Consider the following 17,017-nt stretch of genomic DNA (forward strand, 5'->3'; position numbering starts at 1 on the left):
TCTTGGACACCGCGGGTCATACCCCAAAAAGGTGTTTCCGAAAAAAAACTCATCGGATTTCGATTTATTGTGCACTGCTGTGCAGTTTGATTGGCAAACTTTACCTCAGAAAAGCTGTGAATTGTTTTCGTTTTATTCTCGAAAAGCAATTTCGGGCGCTGCCTCGGATGTGGGGAGAAGACATATGCCTCAAATTTCTTCCCCTGGATTCGCCGGTGGGTCGTTCCACCCTTAGCTTTGCTAAGAAGGTCTTCAAACCCCAACAGACAGCCGATGGTAAGATCAATTCAAATCCGATAACTCAACTTTGTCTGCCCTCCTAAATAAACTACACACTGTACGGCGCCAGGCCCCGTCAGAGCTCTGAGCCGGCCGTGACATTATCGGTTTTCCCACATTCCAAGCTCGATTATAAACGTTCTTTCTCCCCACCCGATGCTGATGATGTCAATTCAAATACAATACCTCATCTCTGTCTGCCCGCCCATTCATTGCACACCGTACGTACAGCGCCCGGTCCCGCCAGAATGATCCTAGCGCGCGAGTAGTTGCCTCCAGCCGCGTCATCACGAGGCCCCGCGAGGCCCATAACTTATGCATTGCGTGAATAGCCGTGTCGCCCCCTGGTTTTACTTATGTTGTTAGATTCAGAAATTTCCGGGGAACTAAACAATATGCAATTTACAATTTATACCGATTCTTTTCAATTTATTAAACCCTGATAATCCCTTTAAGGCCTTGTGGCAGTGTAGCGTTGTAGCCTGGTGCTGGGCTTGGCTGTGACGCTGATGGCCCTTTTTCAGACGGGTGACCGTATTCTGTACGTGGACGGCGCCGACCTGCGCGCCGCCAGCCATGACCAGGCAGTGGAGGCCATAAGAAGCTCGGGCGACACTGTTGAGTTTGTCGTCCAGAGTCTAGTGCATCGGGTGAGTAGCTGAGACTACAGCTGCAAATTTGTTTCACTGATCTTTAATAACTTATACCCTACTGTCATCAACCATTATCTGTAAGAATCTTGCATCAATCATCACCAGACTTCTTAGTTTTTTTTTACATACCTACGCCCCGGCCACGAGAGTGGGCGGGTTCGACTCCCTCGCTCTAATTGAGCTAGCCTCGCGGGAAAAACAAGCATGTGTGCCGTTACGGGACCGGGGACACAGCGATTGATGCACGGTTTAAAAGTCTCAGGTCCACTGGTAGCCTCTGAGGGACGGGTCAGGTCAAGTGCCCCGAGGGCCAAAATACGATTTCGGGTTTTGAGAAATAACTTTGCCAAAAAACGGCGCAGAGTCGCAATTTTAGTACCATCATGTTTGTCATGCTCCGGTGCGTCAAATGATACACTTTTGTTTGGGTGGGGTCAACATAAGGTGTTCACATCGGGTCAAAGTCAGGTCAGAGGCACTCAGGTCACGAAGTTGGTCGGAGGAGATAAGATCGTATATCATTCGATTCGGTAGGTCTTCCCGAGTCCATTGGCGACTTTTCCGACATGCCAGTTCAATTTTATCAGGAGTTATTGGCGAAAAAACTTGTGACCTTTGTGACGTCATAAATGACGTCACGCTAGGTTAAAGATGCAAAGGAGAAGCATTGGACATTGCAAGAAGTGCATGAAATTGTGATTCCATATGCTTGAGCTAGGTTTAGATCATTTTCGGCGTCAAAATTACAGTTTCCATATTTTTCCCATTGACATGTAATGGTGACGTCACGCGATCGGCCTGACCTCATGTGACCTCTAGGAGAAATCCGAGATATACAAGTTTTGAGACTTCTAGAGGATACTAGGTCCTGTACGTATCATCTCGCTGTGACAGCTCCTCTGGCACCGAGGGCATTGCGAAGTTTCGGTATATTGGGACTATTGCAGAGGTTCACGTGTGACGTCATAAGTCAGTGATCTGACCTGAGACGGAAATGCAATTGGTTTCCAAAGATGCGTTTGGAAGCAAAGATAAGGTGTGCCAAATAGCAGCCCTCTAGCTGTAAGGTGTTTTGAGCTATCGCCAAAAGTCGTGAGTGGAGCGCTATTAACTGACTCCTCCGGTCGGCCGCCGCGCCGGGGGTTAGGAGGCGTGCAGGGTAGAGCACTTCACGGATAGGCTTTTTAGGATCCGGCCCGGCCCATATCCGGCAAGTCATATCCAGATCCGCCCATTATCCGCCTTTCTTTGAATATCAGAATCCGGCCCACCCATGGCCCGTATTGCAGCCAAACTTCCAAAAAATCCGTTTCACCAATAACTGGTTTCACCCAAAACTGGACTAACAAATTCAATCTAAGGGACCAGACAGCCATACAAGTCTTGTGACAAGTGAGTGTCATAAAATGATGCCTATTATTTTAATCAAACCTCCGCTGCCGCTTAGCACATTAGGTTAATTTTTAACTTCAATGTTGAATGTTAAAATTTTGATCCGTTTTGATCCGGGTTCAACCTTCAATTCCCAAATCCGGCCCGCCCATATCCGTTCTTTTTTAACAAATTTAGAATCCAATCCTATCCGGTCCGCGGATTTATCCGTGGATAACGGATTTATCCGGCCCATGAAGTGCTCTAGTGCAGGGTATCGGAAAACCACCTGGTACTTAGCGAATTTTGCCGATATAAATTCGTTTCTTATGCCGACTTATAGCCAAAAGACGACTGAATATCAAACCAGTCGTATCCTTGCACTAAATGGCTTGGTTTAGACACGATAGGTCTTAAAAGAAAACGCCCCATGTATTCTATATAGGCGCCGCGAGGCCGTTGGCACCAGAGTTTCAGGAAGTGCCCTCGCCACAACCGCACGTGCAGATCTGGTCACGTGACCGGGCGCATTTGCCGCCACTGTATTTATATACTGTGGGTACAACGACGTACAACCACTGTGGTTACCAGATGGTTCTCCGATACCCTGCACGCCTCCTAACCCCCGGCGGCCGACTGGAGGAGTCAGTAGCGCTCTACTCACGACTTTTGGCGATAGCTCAAAACACCTTACAGGCTACAGCTAGAGGGCTGCTATGTGGCACACCTTATCTTTGCTTCTAATACGCATCTTTGGAAATCAATTGCATTTCCGTCTCAGGTCAGATCACTGACTTATGACGTCACACGTGAACCTCTGCAATAGTCCCAAAATACCGAAGCTTCGCAATGCCCTCGGTGCCAGAGGAGCTGTCACAGCGAGATTATACTTACAGGCAGGGATTTCAGGCGAGATTATACTTACTGCGGAGTCGATGGATTTTCGGCGACTCCGACTCCGACTCCGGCTTTCAAAAACCAGCTCCGACTCCGACTCCGACTCCGGGCAGAATTGTCAACTCCGACCGACTCCAACTCCCGACTCCGACTCCGCAGACCTAGCAGGGCTGCGCAGGCGCGCACACAGGATTTTTGAATGGGGGGGGGGCACGACCTTCGAACTGGGCCCCCCATGCCGAAGCCCCCCCAAAAAAATACGGCCCACGGGGCTATATTTCGGTTGGTTTGAAGCTTGAGCAATTGGTTTGTCAATGCATGGTAGGTAAAACAATTATTTCGGTACCAGCTTAATTTTCAAAACATATATATTTTTACGCTAGCATGTTTTTTTAGTATGTTTTTTTTTTCCGCGGACCCCGGACCCGCGAGTCACCCGAGGGCCCGGGGTCAGCTCAGGCAAGGATGTATCCAGGACCTTTCGATGGGAGGAGGGAGGCACGGTGGGTCCAGTCTCACTGCCAGACGGGTCTCTTTAAAACGGTCTTTGCATGAGAAAATGTGGAAAATCGGCAAGCAAAAGTATCATGTATGCCCGAGGAGTGTGCCTAATGTACACTAATGCCTAATTTACATGGTATTTTACGAGCGAGCGAAGCGAGCGAGCTCCTCAGAGTCACCGGTGTGTGGCGCACTCAGAGGTGCCAGTGAAAGGCCGTCAGATGCGCTGGTGTTGGGTCCTCACAGGCGCCGTTGCGGGGTCTTAGGGCTTAGAGACACTGGTGGGGCCATCATTGGCATGTGTGTGGCCCTGCAAAATGGCCTGCAAGTGGAAAGTGGCCCGTCATAGGCTGGCAAGGACACTCGGAGGCTGGTAAGTAAGAGGCCCTCAGAGTCACTGGTACGTGGCCCTCAGAGGCGTCGGTGTGGGGACTCTCAGAGCCGCCGATGTAGGCGCTGGTGGGGGTCCCTTGGAGGTGGGGCGAGGGGCCTCGCAGTTGCCGTTGTGGGTGCCTTTAGAAACACTGGTGTGGACCGTGTGTCTATCACAGACGGATGTGGAGCCATAGCAGCCAATCCCTCGTTGGCCGTTATTAGGGCTCTGAGCGGCCGGCGAGGTCTCTCAGAAACCGGCATTGGGCCTTTATGAAGATAATTGTGGCTACATAGGAGCCAATAACGTGCCCCCACAAGCCCTGTGGTGTCCTTCCGAGTTGAAGTGCGGCCAGCGCGAACCCTCTGCTACCAACTGGCGCCGCAGGGCCCCTCGGTTTCGAAGGAACCCTAAACCCGAGAACGGGCACGTACCCCCTCGCTCCCTTGCTATGTCACTGAATCCAAGTGATTAGGGACCCTTTAGGTAATCAGGGGCGTTTCAGATGACCAGGGGTTTTCAATTGATCAGGGGCCCACCAGGTAACCATGGGCCCCTCTGGTAACCAGGCGCCCCTTAAGTAACCAGGGACCCCATCAATAACCAGGGCCCCTCAGTAAACGGGGGCCACTCAGGTAAGTGTAGGAGTCCCGCAGATAAGCAGGGCCGGCAAGGTTTCTCAGGTCCGTTTTTTTGACAAGGCTCTTATTGACTCAGGTGCGAGCCCTTTGCCATCAGCAGAGGGCCCTTTCAAGCCTTTTTAGGGCCGTTTAACGTCTCTTGTGTTCCCATTGAGGCCTTCTAAGGGCCCTTTGAGCAGTCGAGGGGCCTTTGATGCCTTTTGAGGGCCTCTTGACGTCAGCTGAGGACCGTTGGACGCCAGCTGAGGATCGTGTTTTTTGGCCTTCTGATGGCCATTAGACGCCAATGGATGACCCTCTGACACCAACTGGGGCCCTCTGACACCAGCTAAGGGCACTTTAAGTTTGACGCTAGCTCAGGGCCCTCTGGCATTAGCTGGGGGGGCCCTCTGACGCTAGCTCAAGGCCCTTTGACGCTCTTTAAGGCCTTTTGAGGGCCCTTGAGGTCTTCTAAGGGCCCCTTGAGGCTTTCTAAGGGCCCCTTGAGGCTTTTTGAGGGCCGCTTGACGCCAGCTGAGGACCGTTTGAGACCTTCTGATGGCCATTTGGCACCAGCTGGGGGCACTCTGTCAACAGCAAAGGACCCTTTAGAGCCTTCGGAGAGCCGTTTGACGCAAGGGCCTGGCCCTCTGACGCCAGCTCAGGGACCTTTGACACCCTTTAAGGCCTTCTGACGTCCGTTTGACGTTAGCTGAGAGCCCTTTGAGGCTATCTGAGGGCCCTTTAAGGCCATCTGAGAGTCCTTTGAGGTCATCTGAGGGCTCCTTAAGGCCATCTGAGGGCCCTTTGACACCATCTAAGGGCCCTTTGTCACCAGATGAGGGCCCTATGACGCTAACTGAGGGCCCTTCGAGGCCATCTGAGGGCCTTTTGAGACCATCTGAGGGCCCTTTAAGACCATTTCAGGGCCCTTTGTACACGGTCTTCGGTGGTCTAAGGATTAGTTAGAGGCCCATTTGAGGCGGCCTTGGCCGCCTCAAATGGGCCCCTTCCTTCGAGTTGGGCCCCCCAACTCGAATGGGGGGCACGGGCCCGTGTGCCCCCCCTTGTGTGCGCCCTTGGGGCTGCGGAGTCGACAGATTTTCGGTGACTCCGACTGCGACTCCGGCTCGAGTTTCTAAAATCGACTCCGACTCCGACTCCGGTCACAACTGTCGACTCCGACCGACTCCGACTCCGACTCCGACTCCGACTCCGACTCCGCAGCCCTGCTGAGTTACAGGACCTACCCAGTAAACATTCCGACGTCGGCCCGACGTCGACCGACGTCGGGGTGACGTCGGCAACTCGGCATCGGCATGCCGACGTCGGTCCAACCTCGGCACGACGTCGGCTGGATGTCGGATATGCCCGCATGTTCCGACGTCCAGCCGAGGTCCAGCCGACATCGGGCCGACGTCGGACCGAGATCATTGCTGAGGTCCAGCCAACGTCGGGGCGACGTCGGATCTACATCGGCCGCTGTTTTGACCGTTAAAATAATATAAAATACATGTTTCATGTTTCATAAAGAGCTTTTGTATTCAAAATGTCCTCAGGAAACTCAAATCTTCCTCCACGCCGCAACCCCCTGATCCGGACTGGACGGGAAACTTTATCCCATTTAGGATTGCCCGTAAGCCGAGCTCGCCCGTATCCGGGTGCGGTGAGTGCTTGGGGGCTGCTCGGCCTATCCTTTGGTCAGGCTCAGCCCCGGCAACTCACCAGGGCCGGGCCCAGTTCATATAGAAAGGCCAGTCGGCAAGTGTCACTTTGCCAAAGTGCCACTTATCAAAGGGACACTTTGGGAAACGTTGGTGCAGGTGTGTAAGAGTGGCTATATGAATCCATTGTGGGGTCGCCCTTTCCAATAAGTGTCACGTAACAGCAATGGGACCAGGGACTCTATATGAACTGGACCCAGGGTGCTCGCCAAGAAGACCAATGTCTCCATCCTATCATCCTTCCGGCTCTGAAATGGTCTTGTCAGACCGAAAGGGCATAACCCAACAAAACAAACTAAATGCGCCATCTGCCTGCGTGGTGTAGTGGTTAGCGCACTAACCTCGCGTTCAAATGACACGGGGTTCGAATCCCATCGCCGGCTGATGCTTTTGGCGTGTTGTCCCAGTAAACATGCCGACGTCGGCGACTGGGGGGCTCGAATCCCGCCGCCGGTTGATATTTTTGGCGCGTTGTCCCAATAGGTAAACATGCCGACGTCGGCCCCGTCGGTCCAACGACAAACGATCTCGTCAACCTCGGCAAACGACCTCGGTCCGACGTCGGCTCGACGTCGGCTGGACTTCGGCTGGACGTCGGAACATGCGGGCATATCCGACGTCCAGCCGATGTCGGGCCGAGGTTGAACCGACGTTGGGCCGACGTCGGCATGTTTACTGGGTAGTATCCTCTAGAAGTCTCAAAACTTGTACCTATATCTCGGATTTCTCCTAGAGGTCACATGAGGACAGGCCGATCGCGTGACGTCACCATTACAAGTCAATGGGGAAAATATTGAAACTGTAATTTTGACGCCGAGAATTATCTAAACCTAGCTCAAGCAAATGGAATCGCAATTTCATGCACTTCTTGCAATGCCCAATGCTTCACTTTTGCATCTTTAACTTAGCGTGACGTCATAGGTCACAAGTTTTTTCGTCAATAACTCCTGATAAAATTGAACTGGCAAGTTGGAAAAGTCGCCAATGGACTCGGGAAGACCTATCGAATCGAATGATATACGATATAACCTCCTCCGACCGACTTCGTGACCTGAGTGCCTCTGACCTGACATTGACCCGATGTGAACACCTTATGTTGACCCCACCTAAATAAAAGTGTACCATTTGACGCACCGGAGCATGACAAACATGATGGTACTAAAATCGCGACTCTGCGCCGTTTTTAGGCAAAGTTATTTCTCAAAACCCGAAATCGTATTTTGGCCCTCGGGGCACTTGACCTGACCCTCAGAGGCCACCAGCTTTGACCTGAGACTTTTAAACCGCGCATCAATCGCTGCGTTCCCGGTCCCGTAACGGCACACATGCTTGTTTTTCCCGCGAGGCTAGCTCAATTAGGGCGAGGGAGTCGTAGGTACCCGCCCACTCTCGCGGCCGAGGCGTAGGTATGTAACAAAACTAAGTCTGGTGATGATTGATGCAAGATTCTTACAGATAATGGTTGATGAAGGTAGGGTATAAGTTATTAAAGATAAGTGAAACAAATTTGCAGCCCTCAGTAGCCTTGATTTATGCATGAAGAGTTAAAGAAGTTAGAACAACTGTAAGCTGGAGGCTCAGCTCTTCAGTTTCTACCTATGCATGCAAACACAATAAACTCAATGGAAGATTAACTAGGGTTACCCGCGTGCTCCGCAACGCGAAGAAGGGTTATTTTTGACCCGTGGGTATTGGGTTGGTCTGTGTCGGTTTGGTTGGTATCCATTTCGTTCGATTGCTTTTTGACGGCCAAGCATTTTGTAATAAAACAAAAAGATACATCGCATCGAGGTGCCCGTGTCGTATTATCATGCGTTCTACTTAAGAATGATTTGAAAACTGGCGTGAAATCTTTTGAGGGCCATCGCTGAATTTCGCTAAAAATGACAATGTAATGGTTTGGAACATTTACATTTTTAAGAATACTGTTGCTCATCATGCAAACATGAAGAGTGAATGTTGGACAGAATTGAATGCTCTTTCCAACGGTGCCATTTTCAATTGCCAACCGTATCAGGTTATACAGCAAAACCCGTGTAATTAAAAAGTGGCACATCATCGACAAACACCATTTTCTCTAGCGATTTGTACCACCTTGGCGTCGATCAATTAGCTATTCACAATTTTTATATGAGAGGCGGTACCTTTCTCTTGCAAATAGGCGTTGATTCAACTCGCTCCATTTAACGGTCACCTAAAAATAAAATTAATTCCAAAATCCCTCAAAAACCGCAATTTTTCAAATAAAAGTGCCCTCTCCGGTGCACGTGGCGCGTGCTATCCTCTGCATTGCACACCATTCAATAGCCCCTTCAATTCTGTACACGATGCTATTTCCACGTGCCGGTCGGACCCCTGGTCACCAAGATATTGCACGGGAACTGGACCCGTGTCGGCCAAAATTAGCCGTTTTCGCCCGATTTCGCACGCCGATTTATACATGTAAAGTCTATGACGCGAATTTGCACTTTTTGGGCACGCGCCACGCGCTCCCTATCAATCCGATCGAGCTGAGACCCCTCAAAGGCACGTCGCGCATCCTTGATCTATAAGTTGTGCAAATTTCACCGGGCTAGGTGCAACGGTCTGGCCTGTAGTCCACGCAAAGCAGCACCAAGTCGGGACCTCGGTAACGGACAGACGCACCCTCCTCAAATAGTAATATAGACAAGCGGCAAGCCGCTTGCTTCGCGTCGCGAGGATATGGTTTGCGCATAATTGGCCAGTTCGAGTAGGAAAGGTTTTGTGTAATAGTGACTTCTAGAAGCCTTGATGTACGCGAAAAGGTGAATGATGGGGTCCAAATGGATAAAATTCAAATAAATGGGACATTTCAGGTCACATAGGTCACAGTGGGTCACGCTAGGTCAGTTTTAGTCACCTCAGATCACCTTTGGTCATGACAGGTCACTGGGATCCCCTCAGGTCGCGATAGGTCAGGTCAGGTCACAGGGGTGAGCTCAGGTCACGATAGGTCAGGCCAGGTCACTTACATTACGTTAGAGCAGGTCAATTAGGTCACGATGGGTCAAGCCAGGTCAATGGTTGCTGGGTCAGGTGACGTGTCACGACCACATCGCGTGTCACATTGGGTCGCAACATCACTACCCTTACCTAGCCCAAACTAACCGAACCTAAACTAACCAAACTAACCCAACCCAACCTGACCCGACTGGACATAACCTGACCTATATAGTATGTTGGTGTAAATAAGCGTTAGGCGGCACGGGCGGACATCGATAGCAGCGCCTCTATCGGTCACTAGGGAAAGCTGGGCTGTAGGCGACGAAATACCGGCTGAGTTGTCACAAGTTAAATAGGTTTATAGACATCCGTCTTGTGAAAAAGTTGAACTTTTGCCTTCAATATTTCTACAGGCAATTTTAGAAGTGCCTTCGCATAGATAACAAAACCGTTTAATTTATTTTATTCACTTCAAGCCTTCCCTATTGTTCTTGATGATGCGGGAACTATTTCTAATTAGTGTTTCTAGCTTATTAAAAGAACATATTGTGCAAACGATGAAAAAAGCATAAATGGAAGAATTTAAATGCAATTTTCTGTAACAAATAATGGTAAATTCTCTACACATCAAGGAAAAGGTGCATGCTAACTGATAATTTAAAGTTCTTGGGGCCAGTTGGTTTTTTCTTTTCTTACGTCGCCCCAATGGCCGCGAATACACTTGTGATAACGCCTATCGGACTACAATATAGTGGCAAGCAAGAATAAGTCTTATGCAAGGGATAATATCTTGTAAGGGATGCGCTTGCTTCGCGACGGAGATAAATTTGTTTTCGAAAGATATTTGATTCATATTGATGGGTCAGCTGGAAGCGGAGATACCTATAATCGGAAACGCTCCTAGGAAAATTTTGGCTAAAGAGCTTTGTTGGGTTAAATTTGGGTGACATCGGGTCAGACTGGTCACATGGGTTACCTCCAGTCAAGCCTGCTCACGGGGCTACACTGAGTCAGACCAAGACACTATGATATTATTTCACTATGATATTATGATAAACCAATATAGACAAAAGTCAATATATTAAGTTAATTTTGGTTCAAATTTCGCCCACAATCAACACTGCCTGAAGACAAATTCAGATTAGGTAATGAATACACATTACACACACAATGCACACGCACACGCGCATGCACACACTCGCTTGCAGAAAAAAAAAACAGACAATGTAGCTCAATGATGTCGTTCAGTGCAGCGTTCATTCCGACGCAGCAGACACACACACCACTCACATGGGCAAACACACAACAGGCCCGTAACACAGGAGTGTGACGCATATAAGACCTCCTCCATGACCGCCTAACTTCACAAAAGAAGGCACAGTATACTCTGGCGGCATCTAGCACCCAATACCTTATTTTAATGACACACACTGCAGCAAACAATCAACATTAGTGATGTCAGTTACAGAACATCTGAATACCGATACCAAACCAAATCCCAACATAAACCGTAAGGATATACCGATACCGAACCAACTTCAGAACATGAGGGAAATACCGACTTTTTACCAATTTCTCAGCCTTCTTATACGTAAGTGAGGGCACATTTTACCAACAAAATACCAAGTACATTAGGATTGAAATACCAAATACCAAGTTGGTATCGGTTTGGTATCGGTATACCAAAAAGTTGGTATCCGATTGACATCTCTAATCAACATACCAGACCCATAATAGATGGGTGTGACGTATATGAGACGTGCGCCCTGCTCTCTGAACTACTGCCGTGTCAGGGATACCACTCACTACTCCAAGACCTCTTGGTACACGACATTGCGGGTGGAGGTGCCCGCTACAAACACCTCCACGCCGGCAGCGGCGCCCACTCTCGACATCGCCACATACAACTGGCCGTGAGTAAAGACTGGCGAGGGCAGGTACACGCCAACTCGCTTCTTTGTCTGACCCTGGCTCCGGTTGATAGTCATTCCGAAGGCTACACTCAAAGGGAACTGTAGCCTCCGGAATGAAAACCCCAGGCCAGAGTCAGACGACGATTCGAGTGGGATGCGCGGAACGAACACACTCTCACCCCGAGCAGGGCCGGTCAGCACGCTCAGCTCGAGGACGTTGTCACCCAGGGTTTTGACCACGCACAGTGTACCGTTAACAGCGCGCGGTGCGTCCAAGTTGCGCATGAGAAGAACCGGTGCGCCGGCTTTCAGGCGAATTTTGTGAGGTGGTAGGCCGGAAATTTCCATCTTATTCAGTACCTCCGCTGTTAATGGCACGGCGTTTGTGTCGGTCATGGTGTCGACGCTGTCATACACCTTCTCTTGCCCTGGCATACTCTCCATGACGTGATCGTTGATGATTTTAGCATCCGAATTGAGGACTGTCAGAATAGTGCGCTCTTCGAGCCACTCAAGATTTTGACAATTTTGGGCCAGATCGGGGTAGATGCGCTCGGCCAGCTCGGCGAGTGATCGCGCCGGGCTGAGCACCGTTGGCGGAACCGTCACGCTGTCGAGTGTGCCAGGGCATAGAGGAAGCCGGCCGGAGCCGAGCTGCGACAGGAAGGTGGCATACTCGCCGGCCTCGAGGTCACCCTGTCGTTAGGCGGCACGGGCGGACATCGATAGCAGCGCCTCTATCGGTCACTAGGGAAAGCTGGGCTGTAGGCGACGAAATACCGGCTAAGTTGTCACACGTTGAATAGGTTTAAAGGCATCCGTCTTGTGAAAAAGTTGAACTTTTGCCTTCAATATTTCTACAGGCAATTTTAGAAGTGTCTTCACATAGATTACAAAACCGTTTAGATTATTGTATTCACTCCAAGCCTTCCCTATTGTTCTTGACGATGATGCGGGAACTATTTCTAAGTAGTGTTTCTAGCTTAGTAAAAGAACATATTGTGCAAACCGTGCAAACGATGAAAAAAAGCATAAATGGAAGATTTTAATTGCAATTTTCTCTAGCAATTAATGGTAAATTCTCTACAGATCAAGGAAAAGGTGCATGCTAACTGATACATTAAAGTTCTTGGGGCCAGTTGTTTCTTCTTTTCTTACGTCGCCCCAATGGCCGCGAATACACTTATGATAACGCCTATCGGTAGCTGCACGCGCATGTTTGTACGCAGCGTGAGGCATGTCACATACTGCCACAGCGGGGATGCTTTGAGGCAGGCACCGACAACCTGATGCCTCGCACCACCCTTCACGACCGGCAGGATCTGTTGCCAATCACCGGCAAACAGAGTCAGCAGACCGCCGAACGGCCGGTCGGTGCCCCTTAAGTCCCTCAGCGTCCGGTCCACGGCCTCTATGGCACGCCTGTGGGCCATGCCTGCCTCGTCCCACACCAGCAGGAGGCATCGGCGGATGGTATCGGCCGCTTCTCATCTCCTACTTAGGTCACACGTGGAGGTGTCCGTGAGCGAGATGGGGATCTTAAATCTCGAGTGGGCGGTCGTCCCTCCATCCAGCAGACTGGCTGCTATGCCAGACGTAGCCACAGCTATGGCCTCTCCGGCGGCGGCACGCACCGATGCCAGCAAAACATTCTCTAGGAACGTTTTACCGCTTCCTGTCGGAAGAAAACATTTATATAATGCGTTTTATAAATTAATTATATGAAAAGTTGTCGTAACTCATTAAAATGATAAAATATGTGCAAATAAATGCTATGGAAAGTGTTAAATGTAGGTTTGGGACGATACTAAATGTGATGATGATGATGATGATGATGATACATATGACATATGGTACATGGCCAAAGTTTGTTATATCACCAGAGGTGTTAGAACGTTTTTTTATAAATACCTTCAGCTGATTATATTAATGATTGGTCAGCATATCTAACTTTTTTAAGTAATTTCACACATATATTGAAACATAATAACTACATAGCCTATGACCATGTTTTTTTCAGAAAAATAAGACTGTTTTCTTCGCACATTAGTCCTAATGTATTAGCCATTGACTCGAATATGAAGTGCGACTGTACTCACCACCAGGTGCCTGTAGGAACAGCAGCCCGCCCTCGCCGGTGGCCAGACGGCGCGTGACTTCGTCGTAGACGTCCCGCTGATCTTGTGTGAGCAGAGGCACATGCTCGTCCACCAGTCGCTGGTGATGGTCGATCGGCTGGTTGTCCTCTTCTTCGGGGGCCTGGGCAGGCGCGTCCGGCGGGTGTGGCAGACCGACATCGGACAGGGCCAGGCCACTGATGCGCCGGAGCTGGCGGCCGATCAGCCGCAGTGTCTCGGAGAAGACGGGGTGTTGCGCGTCGTCACCACCGACGTCCATGGGGTCATAGTCGTCGAGATCGGCGTCCTGTTCCAGCCGGCCGAGCCGCTGAAGGCGCCGCCGCACGTCCTGCGACATGGCTGTGCGGAAGTTCCGCCACAGCAGCTGAATATCGCAGCTGGCGCGGCCCTCGATGGTGATGAGTGCGAAGAGACACCTCAGCTGCCGGGGGAAGGTGATTTCGGCTGCCTCCGCCATGGCCCGATGCCAGTACTGGCCGTCCTCCAGCAGACCGAGCACCGAGCAGGCCTCTTGACCGTTGACAGTGCGGAGCGCCTCAAATGAGCGCGGCCCCCGCACGTTGTGCAGGAGAAGGCGCAGGAAGAAGCGTTCCCCGGCGCGTGGGCTCACCGCGTAAACACGGCCGAGAGCTCGTGCGGAGAATATCCCCGGCACGTTTGGATGTGGTGCTCCCCGCCGCCGCCGCCTCCAGCTTTTTGTCGCCGTCTGCCATGTATAGTACCTGGGGACTTCATGATAGAGCAGAGTAGCGGCGAACTCGTCCTCTGCGCAGATGTTAAAGAAGCTTGTAAGCTTGGACTGCTCCTGCCTGTCAATCACTTGCCGTAGATGGTCGTCGGCGTGGAACCTTACCAATCGGTCTTGACCGCCAAGGTGGACCGGCAGCGCTTCTACTGTGGGCAGGTGCTCATGGATTGGGTACTGGAGCAGGCGCCAGGCGGCCTCCATGGCGCTCAGATAGCGGCCCTGCTGAAAGGTCGCTATCTCGTCGACCACCGCCGGCTCACCTGGTGCCACCGCGAACATGACCTGGTCGCTTCCCTTCGTCACGTACTTGAGGACGTAACGAATGCAGGTGAAGGCATGGGTGATGAGCTCCACATTGACATGGCATTGCAGTGCGCGGCTGAGTAGGGGATTGTATGGCACAATCCAGCGGTTGTCCACAGTGATAGGACCACCGGGTCGGCCGGCCAGCTGCACGGTGCGCCCGCCGTCCAGCGGGCTGCGGCGGCGGTACTGCGGGTACCCCGTGTCGTTCACCTCGGTGACAGCGGCGAACTGCTTCGGGTATCGCTTTGTGCAGGCGCCATCAGCCATGCACGGGGCCGCTGGCCGGTGGGCACCGCACGGGCCGTGCACCATCTTGCTGGTGACGACAGCATGGAGCTCTGGCTCTGTTATCGGGTCCGGGATCCCGGCCGAGACGAACAGGTCGACGGTGTCAGGCCGAGGCTTGTCGTCTGGCTCCAACCACAGGACGATATGGGCATGAGGGAGGCCGCGCTTCTGCCACTCGATGCAGCTGATGAAGGCACGGACCTGACCGAAGACCGCGCCTTCTCGGAGCAGGTGCAGGAGGCCGCGCAGCTTCTGGCGAAAAACTTGTGACACCACCTCTGGATGGTCTGAAGGCTGCTGTCCCGGGTACAGGCGTCGCAGGGTGTCCTTAATTTCCGCCCACATTGGATTGCACGTGACCGTGATGAATAGGTCGCCACCTCCAAACTCGCGAACGTACGCCATGGCATCGTTCAGCTTGGCGACCATGTAGCGGGCGCTGCCGGTAAAGGATGCCGGCAGCACGATGCGTCCGACATCAGCGCCGTGCTCGTCACCGGCGTGAATGGCGTCCGTCAGGCCGCGCAGCGTCTCTGTCCTCAGTGCCGGCTGGTGTTGGCGCAGGTAGCAGAGGCGGTCCGATTCGATTTTCGCGAAGGCGTCCACCAGTAGCTGCTGAAAGAGTGACTGGCCCCTGGCGATCAAATTGAAATGGCCTGGACGATAGCGCAGATGGAACGCGTAGTACTCTGTTGCTGTTATGTTCATGGCGTGCTTCATTTCTAGGGACCAGCCGTCGGTGCCGTGAGGGTGTAACAGCACGTAGTGCAGGGGGTCGTAGCTGCGGTGATACTCATTGATTCGTTCCACACCGCCGTCTCGGTGGTGCAGGACGATGTCGCGGACGCCATGCGGCTCCTCGGGCATCAGGACCGCCACCTCGCCGGTCTCTGGCAAGTTGAAGCGGCGCTCGTGCTCCGTGGCGGGTCGACGCTGTGCGCTCAGAACGATTCTGAGTGGTTGGTCCTCTCGGCGCACCAGCTCAAGAGCCGAGTGAAGCCCGCGCACGTAGATGTTGTTGTCGTGCAGCATCTCCTGCAGCTGCTGGAGCACTTCTGGGTGTAGATTCTCGTACAGGTCCATCCGTGCTTCCAGCTCCCTGTCGTAAAAGTAAATTTGCAGGTACTCCGGCTGAGCGCCCTCCGCCGGCAGCAGGCTCCCGATACGGTGGCACACGGTGCCGTGCACCGTGAACACGGGGTTCCAGCCTGGCTGTCGCACCTGCTGGCAGCCCATGCTAGCCAGCTGGAAGGCGCTATTAAACGCTCTGAGATGCTGTGTGAAGTGCCGATGGTGTGGCGACTCTGGCGAGAAGAGCTGACACAGCACCTCAGGCGGTGGTGGGTGGAAGGGTGGAGCCACCTTGCCGGAGTGACAGCAGGCGCCGGGCGACTCCTGCCGCCAGCGGAGCGCGCCGCAGTGGGCACAAACGACCTCCATCTGGCCCAGCTGCAGGCGAGGTGGCGCCACGTACGCCTCGCGGCTGTAGATGAGCGCCAGCTTGTGTGGCGCGCGGCGGCGGAGCTCCTCCCGCTGCAGGCGGTGCCGCTCGGCGTCTGCTGCCAGGAACGCGGCGCGGTCCTCCCGCTGCCGATCAGCGGCGTGACGGGCGGCGTCCTCTGCGAGTCGCTGCTGGCGCTCAGGAGTCGTCTCTCGGTCTCGGGCGGCGGCTCGGCGGACGGCCTGCTGCTCAATCCGCTGCTGGCGCTCAGGAGTCGTCTCTCGGTCTCGGGCGGCGGCTTGGCGGGCGGCCTGCTGGGGCATTCCACGTCAAATCGAACAAAAATCGGCTGTTTTGCACCTTACCATCAGCGATTTCATTATAAATTTGTAAGCGAGTTCCTGTGCGGCCCCGGACATTACATTGATGTTTTTTGCACATTCTGACCACAGGTCTTCTAAATATAGGGCATCAAATTTTTACAAAATGTTGCATCTTTATATTTTTGAACGACCATAACTTTGGTTGTACTTGTTTGATTTGAATGAAATAAACCTTACTGTTTAGGTTATTTCTTAACCCGCGCGGGGCTGGGGGGGGGGGGTAAATTTTACCCCTCCTCGCGAATTTTTGCGATATCTCAAAAACGGCGGCGCGCAGCGCCGCCAAACTTTCAGTACCTTTTCTTACATCAATTTGACACGTTCCCTGAAAATTTGAGCGAAATCCGTCGGAAAATTTTTGAGAAATTGACGTTTTAGTGACGTCATGTTCGCCATTTTCGCCTCAAAAACGGCAAAA

General features: G+C 52.1%; 1 protein-coding gene across 1 annotated transcript; it reads right to left on the reverse strand.

Annotated features, from left to right (window-relative positions):
• Positions 1–11,101: 11,101 nt before the first annotated feature.
• Positions 11,102–16,568, reverse strand: LOC122374379. The gene is made up of 2 exons (XM_043353085.1): positions 13,395–16,568; positions 11,102–12,970 (listed from the first exon to the last, which is right to left on the reverse strand). Exons 1-2 carry the CDS (start codon positions 16,537–16,539, stop codon positions 12,783–12,785), a joined length of 3,333 nt encoding a protein of 1,110 aa, XP_043209020.1. The 5' UTR covers positions 16,540–16,568; the 3' UTR covers positions 11,102–12,782.
• Positions 16,569–17,017: the final 449 nt, after the last annotated feature.

Source organism: Amphibalanus amphitrite, unplaced genomic scaffold, assembly GCF_019059575.1.
Source record: "Amphibalanus amphitrite isolate SeventyFive unplaced genomic scaffold, NRLGWU_Aamphi_draft 001650F_arrow, whole genome shotgun sequence".
Classification (NCBI taxonomy): Eukaryota; Metazoa; Arthropoda; class Thecostraca; order Balanomorpha; family Balanidae; genus Amphibalanus; species Amphibalanus amphitrite.